Source organism: Nestor notabilis, unplaced genomic scaffold, assembly GCF_000696875.1.
Source record: "Nestor notabilis isolate BGI_N333 unplaced genomic scaffold, ASM69687v1 scaffold9427, whole genome shotgun sequence".
NCBI lineage: Eukaryota > Metazoa > Chordata > Aves > Psittaciformes > Psittacidae > Nestor > Nestor notabilis.
Window position 1 is genome coordinate 1 of NW_009937791.1, and position 9,317 is coordinate 9,317.

Here is a 9,317-nt window from a genome sequence, read left to right on the forward strand (position 1 = left end):
GCTTTAAGGCCCCTTCCAACACAAGCCATTCCATGGTTCCTCGTATCTAGCCACTTACAGCATCTCAGCATTGGGCTTCTCCCTTGTTCGAAACAGCTTGAGACACCAGAGCTGGTGCTGGTGTTTTCCTGCTCAGAGATTCCCTTTGGGCTTCCCTTAACCGAAACCCTGTTGTGTGTTGCAGGGGCCCGGCGCTGCTTGCTTGGCAGCGATGGCAAAGCCTCAGAGCAAGGATTCTGGACTGAAGGAGAAGTTCAAGAATCTCCTGGGGCTGGGAACATCCCGGGGAAGTTCCAAGCTGTCGGAGGGCAAGCAAACAGAGTTTATCATCACTGCGGAGATACTCAAGGTGTGAGAACTGACCGTAGTAAAGGTGGGGATAGTGCCTGGATTACCTGCGCTGAGAAGATCCCGGCGAGGGCTTGCTCATTCTCCCTTCTGTTTTGGCAGTCGTTCCCTCCCTGATCGTGCCTTTTTACCTTATCTCTCCATTCACTCTCCAGTGAAATGGATGTCAAATTCATCCACTTTGAAGTCAGTGTTTTAGTTATTCAGCGTCTGAATCCTTTTGAGGTATTTGATGGGATGGCGGTGTCTTACGTCAGCTCACAGGGTGTTTCCTCAACGTACATTGCTCTGTCTGAAGACAGAGGTTATGTGGAGGCAGTTAGCACGAGCTGGAAACTGTTCCTGCTTTATGAAAACCTCAAAACCTGGGGAGCTGGACCTCACATCCCTCCTTTCTCTGCCCTTCTGCCATGAACTGGGTGAGCGCCACAGCCAGTGAGGTGCCAGCTTTCCTGAGGAAAAGGAGATGTTCTCTCCTGGAGGTGAAAAGCTGCTTGGCTCCAGTTCGGTGAAAGTTCCAGTTTTGACAAATCATTTGCTAATGGAAAAAAGATTTTGGAGGAATTCCTGAAAAGCTCCAGTGGTGACTAATGGTTAGGTCATTTTGGACAAATGTGTAATTCATTTTTCTGTGGTTCACAATCCCCTTGGAGGAATGGGTGAGTGTTTTAGCAAGATAAACTGTTAGCTTATGTCTGTATTTCTTTCCAGGAACTGAGCATAGAATGTGGGTTAAGCAACAGGATCCGAGCAATCAGCCAGATCTGTGAAGTGGTGAAAACCAAAAAGATCGAAGAGGTAAGTTGCAGCAGTGTTCAGGGAAGAGTGGAAGGATGAAGCTCGAAACCTATTGTATGAGGCTCCTGGAGTTTAGACTGTTCTAAAACTGATGATCCCAGGTGCTGTTTCGTGCTGTCCAAACCGGTAACAGGGTGGCTCACATGCCAAGGAAGTTAGTGCTGTCCAACCTACCCGCTGTGGGGCAGAGAGGACATAGCTGATGGGCTTCCTGAACTGCAGGAAAGGAGAATGCTGTGAATATTCAGGCCTGTTCAGGATGCTTCGTGGGAGATGATGTTCAGAGGTGTTTGCTAGCTCCTTCTCTCTTGTTAAGGAGCAGCTTCAAACTGGTTTTGAACTCATCTTGTATTTGGGTGGAGGTTTCTGCACAAATGCTTACACTGAAGTAAGTGTGTGGATGAAGAAGTTTGGTTACAGGGGTGCAAGTTGTCAGGTAGGATGGGCTTTGGTATCTCTTGTGGTTCATCAGGTGAGAGTGTCCCTTAGAAAAGACAACTCCAGACATGAAGTCCCTGAAGATCTTGTTCATTGACTTGCCATAATTAATGACTGACCTACTGGGTAAAGATCCCCGAAGCAGCTTGACTTTCCTACCACTGCCTGTCTCGTGTGTTTGTTTTCAGCATGCCGTGGAAGCCATATGGAAGGTGGTAGCTGATATGCTCCAGCCAGAGCGCCCCACCGAAGCCAGACACGCTGTTCTTCATCTGCTGAAGTCAATTGTTCAAGGCCAGGTGAAAACAAACAAACTGTAGAAGAAACATTGCACTTAAACTGGGGTTGGTGCAGAGGACGAGCGTGAGAAATGTTGGGTGGCTCTTTTCTACAACTTTCCTTTATTCTTATTCTGGTTGTGCCTAGTAAATGGGAAGAGGAAGTGTTTTAATTTCAGCCGTGGTTTGACCTCCTAGCAAAACTTCATCCAGCTCTGGTTTGGGGCAATGCTCTCGAAAAAGAGGAAATACTTTGGGTTAAGTTCAGCACAGTGCAGCAAATTATCTGTCTGTACCCAGCCCTATCAGTCCTAGGCTGCAGCTGGTTTTGATGTTTCAGCATGTCAAGTATGCAAGAAGTTCTTTATGAGATACTTTCCTAGTCTGGCCAAGTTAAGGATATTGCAAATTCTTCAGATTTCACAGTGTGCTGTACAAACATGAGACTGTATCAGACCAAAGATGTAGTTTTCAGTAGTCTGAAAAAGCAGGGGTAAATGCTTACAAAAATAGCAGGCATAGGTTCTGGTTTGTGGGCTTATTATTTTTAATGCTCTGCTGGCAGCGCTGGCAGTTGCTGTTTCCATGGAGTATTTTGTGTACTGAATGTGTCTCTGTGTTGCTGGACAAAATGCCTCCAGCCCTGAGTGCTGAGATAACACACTGAGAAGACCTGAGCCCTGTCAGTAGCCAGTAGAGGTTGGAGATATTTTCAGGAGACTTTCATAGCCTATAGGAACCTAATTTCAAGCATGAAGATCACTGTTACAGACTTTGATAAGGCCTTAATTGTCTGTTTTCATTAGTGACACTGTTATCTGTCCCCTTACCCCCTATTTTTTTAGGGTGAGAGATTAGGGATCCTCAGAGCACATTTTTTTAAGGTGATTAAGGACTATCCCTCCAACGAAGACTTGCATGAACGGCTCGAAGTGTTCAAGGCTCTAACAGAGAATGGGCGCTACATCACCTACCTGGAGGAAGAGTTAGGTGAGTATTATCTCTGCTCCTCTTCATTTTGGTGGGTATAAGTCACGGGACAGGCATGCAGTGACATGAGAAAACGGTAGAGAGAGCACTTCTGGGTAGAAAGTGTGTTGTAGTGATTTGTTTTCCTTCTTTAGCTGACTTTGTGCTGCAGTGGATGGATGTGGGTTTGTCTTCTGAGTTCCTTCTGGTTTTGGTGAACCTGGTGAAATTCAATAGCTGCTATCTGGAAGACTATGTAGCTGACATGGTGCAGTAAGTGTTCTTTTTTTGAACTCCTGCATGCTTATTCTTGGTAAATTACAGGAGAAAGTTGGACATCAGTAAATGGAATGTTTTTCATCCAATCTGGATCTGTTCCATTCCAGGTCACACCTGACATTTCCGAAAGATATTTAATTCTCAGTTGTTACAGCGTTCAGATCTACTTTTGTTTAACTGCATGTGCTTTTCCCATTTCATGTGGTGGATCCGATTGAACTGCCTAGTCTCACGAATGGTCTCTGCTATTGTATTCATGTAGGCATACTGAGTTGCATCTAAATGCAACTTCAACTTAATAAAAGAGGTTGTAGTGTTCAGTGTCTCTAGGAGTGTTATCAACAGTGCCACAGTAAGGGGAATGATAAGTACAATAACTCACCAATTTACTTGTCTCTCTTGGCTCGTTGTGATTTGCCTAAAATCATATAAAGCAATCCATTATAATTAAATGTTCTTTTCTTACAGCAAGATATGCCTCTTGTGCATCCAGACTTCATCATCTGTGGACATAGAGGTCAGTAATTCGAATCTCTTTTAGTGCTTTAGCATTCTATGAAACTGTAACATTTACAAACTCAGATCATCGAACTCTCCTTGCAGTCTAGTCTCATCTTACAAGAGAGCATTAGCTCATTGTATTAACAGTGCTATGAAGTCTTTGTAAGCCATTGGATCTCATACACCAGTAATCATTTTACTCTAAAACAAACAGAGCATTGACAAATTTGATAAGGGAATCAAACTTTCAACAGTGCTTTTTATGGCTTACTTTTCATCTTGTAATGAGTAAAAGCAAAAGACATATTTGTATCCCTTTTGTGTCTCAGATTTCCTGGGTCTGCCAGGTTAGCATTTGACCTCCTTTATTCATAGAGAAGTGTATAACCATTTGCTCTTTCTTCTTCCCAAAGATTTCCTTGCAAGTCCTGGATGCAGTTGTTTGCTATAACTGTCTGCCATCAGGGAACCTGCCAGTATTTATCATCACTTTGTGCCGTACCATCAATGTGAAGGAGCTCTGCGAGCCGTGCTGGAAGGTCAGAACTTCCTTGTACTCTTGTTTTTTAATGAGTTCACTGGTTTGGCCTCATAGATGAAGTGTTGGATGTGCCTGTGCACATCTGCCATAAATTTCAGTTTGGTTTGAAGAGTAAATGAAAAACTGTTTCAAGTATCGAGAGATCAGCACTTTGTTAGTGTAAGTCCTGTCATGTCCATGGAATTTACCCATAGTTTCCTCTCAGCTGATGTGACAGGCTTCTGTTGTGGCATGGAAGTGGCTGGACACATTAACTTACCCTAACAGGGCATGATCAGGCAGCCAGCTGCATATTTAGATTAATGAGTGTTTTAACACTTGGATATTTCAATGTTCTCTTTGAACTTGCAGCTTATGCGCAACCTTTTGGGAACTCATTTGGGACACAGTGCCATCTACAACATGTGCAGGATCATGGAAGACAGGTAAAGCAGGTGTATCTAACAAAGCCCAAAAATTCAGTAGAGGTCCTGTCAAAATAGATGGGGAGTCACTGACCTCAGTAAAACAAGCTGAAGGTTCTGGTGCTTAGAAGTTCATTCCCTTCCTAGTTATGCTGTTGAAGTGCCTGTTTTTTTGACTTCCCTGAATTTAATTTTCCTTTGTTTAACGCTGTACTAAATGGTTTTCATGTTTGTAAATTGCTGTGCAAAGCTCTGTATGACAGACATGAATCCCTGTTGTGATAGTGCACATTCCTACTGACTCTCATATGCTAAAATACTCGTAGTGTGGTGTGAGACTTCTCTTCCATCTGTCCTTAGAGCTTACATGGCAGATGCGGCGCTGCTGAGAGGAGCTGTGTTCTTTGTTGGGATGGCTCTTTGGGGTGCTCATCGCCTCAATTCACTCAAGAATTCCCCGACTTCAGTGCTGCCTTCATTCCTCAAGGTAGGATGGGATGCTGGAGGAACTTTATTCAGGCATACATCTGGACCTGTACAAAGTTTCTGGTCACTGCTTCCCAGCTGTTCGCTGACTGAAATGCTTTCTGTTCCAGGCCATGACATGTCCCAATGCAGTTGTGTCTTACGAGATAGTTCTGTCCATAACACGTTTGATAAAGAAGTATGGGAAGGAGCTGCAAGCTGTAACATGGGACATCCTCTTGGACATCATGGAGCGATTACTGCAGCAGCTGCAGGTAAGTGCTGAGCCTGTCTTGAGGTGCTTTCAATCAAAAGACCTTCCCATAAATATTTTGGCAAATTGATCTCCTGTTTTTACACTCAGGTGAACTTTGAAGCTGAGTGAATGTTGAGCCCAATTCTGTGCTTCTCAACTGAGTTTTCTGTTTGCATTTCAAAGCTAGTACTTTCTGGTAAGGTAGAAGTCTTTTAGGAATGTTTTTGTCTCTGTTTCAGAGTCTGGAGAGCCAAGAACTTAAGTCTATTGTACATGATCTTTTGACTACAGTAGAAGAACTCTGTGACCAGAATGAATTCCATGGCTCTGAAGAGAGATTTTTTGAGCTGGTGGAAAGATGTGCTGATCAGAGACCAGTAAGACCTTGCATATTATTTGTCTTCCTTTGTTTCCAGTTGAATCTGTTTTATTACTTAGTACATTGAAAGTTGGGAGTCCTAAAATAGCAAGTGGTCAGAAAATCACAGCAAGGACTTACATGAGCCTTATTTTTGGTGTGGGGGCTGGGGAGTGGATATATTGTATTTGCTTATACACTAAAAGAAAAAATTCTTGATCTCTCTTGAAAGGAATCTTCTGTATTAAACTTGATAACATACAGAGCTCAGTCCATTCATCCTGCCAAAGACGGCTGGATTCACAACCTGCAGATGTTAATGGAGAGGTTCTTCAGGTATGAAATCATAACTTCGTGAGTACAAGGCACTTTCAAATGTTTCTTGCTATCTTTTTATGTTAGATAATTTTGTTTTCTGAAGTTCTGATGTTAGTAAATGGCTGATAAGAAGTATGGTAGGCCCAGGGCACAGCATGTGAAAGGATTTTGTTTAAAAGAAGAAAAACTTTCCACTGAGTTATTTTTGCTTCCTTTTTCCCTTTGTATGTCCATCAGATGGTGCTGTTCCCGTTAGCTTAGGCAGTTATGTGTTTGTTCCACCCCACAGCACTTTCTAGTTCTGACACCAAACAAGACCTTCATGTTAAGCATCAGGATTGCATGTGGTTATCCAGTATTAAAGTTATCTGGTTGTAAACTGGTGCTGCTAAAAGTGTTCTTGTGCACTAAAGTATCAACATACAGCAATAACAGGCTTCTGTCTCGTCTGTGAAATGCTGCCAAAGAGCAACTCTTCCTCAGTGCCATATGCGTGGTTTTAAATTTGCTCACCAGAGCACTTGTTCTGCCATGTGCTTCCTAGCTTGGAATGGGAAAATTGCAGTTACAGGTCTCCAGAACTAGTAAAAGCTGACTTGGGATTCCAGGTACAATTCTTGAATCTGATTTCTCATGTAGAGACATTAACTGAAAGCTCGGTTGATTTCTAACAGTTACTGTTCTAACTCTTAAGAATTTTCTTAATTTAGTTTTGCTTTCCTTTTATCCTCTTCCCCCTTCCCTAAATATCAGCAACTTTATTTTATTCATCTTGAATTTGTTCTTCCCATCCTAGGAACGAAAGTCGTAGCGCTGTTCGGATTAAAGTTCTGGATGTCTTGTCCTTTGTCCTGAGTATTAACAGACAGTTCTATGAGGTGTGTGTTGATCTGTTTCTGATGGTCACATCGAGATCCTAAGTGGGTGGGGGAGGCTTTGTAGCTTATGTCTACATTTCTGAGGCATGTTTTCTGGTGTCCTTCAGGTTGTCTCTGCCGCTGGGGAATGCACAGAACTGTGCTTCAAATGTTGCACACGATAGACATGTTTCTTTAGGGTGCTCTTAGGAGGACTTGCCTTTTAATTGTCCTTAGTTAGGTACAGGTATGTGCAACTTGCAGTGGGAGCTGCTGTGTTTTGAGGACATACTTGGTTGTGCGTTTGCTTCACTGATTTAAGGTCATTAAATCCATATACATTTTGTTTTGCAAGAAAGGGAAGTCAATGGGAGAGATGCAAAGTTTACATAAAAGCTTTGTAAAAGGATGAGATCTGGACATAATCTGACATGAGTAGATTGACTTGACTTGGTGCTTGCAGTTTAATTGCAATCCAAGATAGAAGCTCTCTGAGGGAGGAGTTATGGAAAATCTCTGGGGATGTTTTCAGCTCTTTGAATGTACCCAGAGTGTCAGAGGACAGGAAGGGGCAGAGATGCTTCTTGGATTCCCTCAAGATTTGTGAAAACCTGATGCTGTTGCATGTTTCCTCTCTTTTCTCAAAAAACCCCATGCCTAGAAATCTCTTTCAACAATCTAATTGAGCCTGGGCTATCAACTCAGTAGGATAGATGAAAACCAAAGCATTGAACTGAAATTCAGCAGAAGTCATAAGTATTAGGAGGGAAGAGGAAAGATCAAGGAACCAAACAGTTGAGGAATAAACCCGATGTTTATAAACGAAAGAACAATGTTCTTTTGTTTGTAATGATTTGTCTCTTTGATATGCTGACTGAACAACGAACAGCAAAATGTCAGGGCTTATTAAGATCTGTCCTTTTGCAGGAAGAGCTGATAAACTTGGTTGTGATCTCTCAGCTGGCCCACATTCCAGAGGATAAAGACCATCAGGTCCGAAAACTGGCCACTCAGCTACTCGTAGACCTGGCTGAAGGCTGCAACACACATCACTTTAACAGCTTGCTTGATATCATAGAAAAGGTGAGACAGAGTTTGGCCAATTGTCAGTAGCATCACCACATCTTTTGGTACATCCTCTTACTGTGACTGAGAAGACTAACTTGTGACTGTTACCAGTTGTGGCTCAGCAGGATATTGTAAAACTGGTTTTGGAGGATGCAAGTCTGAAGTGCAGAGCTTTATCGATGCACATTTAAGCTCCCTGAAAGGGCTTGCAGAATTTCCAGCAAGGATGACTTGCTGTAGTCCTTCCTGACCTTCCAGGGTGGAAATAAAGGTGTGTCACAGGTTTAAACCATGTGTTGCTTTTCTTTTTAAAGGTGGCTGCACATTCTCTCTCATCTCCTTCCGAACTGGAAGAGAGGGACTTGCTGTCGTATTCAGCTTCTTTGGAGGATGTCAAGACAGCAGTTCTTGGACTCCTGATAATTCTTCAGGTAGATGCTGCAGAGCATTAAACATAACTTCCTCAGAGTAGTCTTCTGCTGGACTTGGCTTTTTAGATAACAACTTTCCCACTGTTAAATATTTTGTCTTTTGTTTTATCTATGTAATACTTTAACTCTTGTCTGGGTCATTCCTTTTGCTTTTGGGTACTATATCACTGTTTGCTAAATGTTTGATTCTCTTAATTTCCATTGTGCAATGACTGTGACCACATTGCCATGTGTGGAGGGCAGACGTGTTCCTAAACTAGCAGAAAGGGAGTGATTCATAACCTTGAACAGATGTGTTGGGGTAGCATGTTCTCAGATACGGTTAAGCAGTTGTGAAGAGCTGGTTGTCCCAGCCAGTGCCCTTCTGGAGCTGGGCAGAGTTGCTCTGGAGCCTCTGCAGAGGTTCTGCTTGGAGCCATCTGTTCATCTTGCTTTCAGGAGCACGTTTTTACTGTGTTTTTGCTGAATTCTCAGTGCAAATACACATTTATAGAATAGAATGATTAGAGTTGGAGAGGACATTAAAGATCATGTAGTTCCAACCCCTCTGCCACGGGCAGGGAATATTTCTGAATAGAAGCATGAGCCTGCCTTTTGATTTGTGTTTCTGCCCCTCTCCAGACAAAACTCTACAGCTTACCCTCCAGCCACGCGATGCGGGTGTACGAGATGCTGATCCACCACGTCCAGCGCCACTATATCTATGCATACAGCCTTGCTGTTGCTAGCAGCATCAGATTGCAGGTATGAGAGGTAACCTGTGCTTTCAGGTCAAGAGCTGCATGTTCTCATTGCAATTCACGGGTGGCAGGTGGGGAATGTGTGCTCTAGAGCTTGCCAGAAGTAGAATGAAATGTTTCTTGACTAATAGGAGTGTGTATAGGGACTGTAACACCAGAAGTGGTGCCTCCTACAGAGCTAGCCACAACTTCTGTGAAAAATCCCTTTGTACTTGTGAAAGTATCCCATGGGAAGGTGGGAGAGTATTCCATTGGCTTTGGGTTTGAG

The 9,317-nt window shown here is 43.1% G+C and overlaps 1 protein-coding gene across 1 annotated transcript in view; it reads left to right on the forward strand.

Moving 5' to 3' along the window:
* Positions 1-211: 211 nt before the first annotated feature.
* Positions 212-9,317, forward strand: part of TSC2 (tuberous sclerosis 2) — a 30,423-nt gene continuing 21,317 nt past the window's right edge. The window contains 16 exon segments of the mRNA XM_010019007.1: positions 212-349; positions 1,060-1,146; positions 1,773-1,883; positions 2,708-2,852; positions 2,987-3,108; positions 3,583-3,627; positions 4,025-4,150; positions 4,504-4,577; positions 4,917-5,043; positions 5,153-5,296; positions 5,517-5,654; positions 5,868-5,971; positions 6,750-6,831; positions 7,738-7,893; positions 8,193-8,309; positions 8,931-9,069. Coding sequence (XP_010017309.1) covers positions 212-349; positions 1,060-1,146; positions 1,773-1,883; positions 2,708-2,852; positions 2,987-3,108; positions 3,583-3,627; positions 4,025-4,150; positions 4,504-4,577; positions 4,917-5,043; positions 5,153-5,296; positions 5,517-5,654; positions 5,868-5,971; positions 6,750-6,831; positions 7,738-7,893; positions 8,193-8,309; positions 8,931-9,069 — 1,855 coding nt within the window.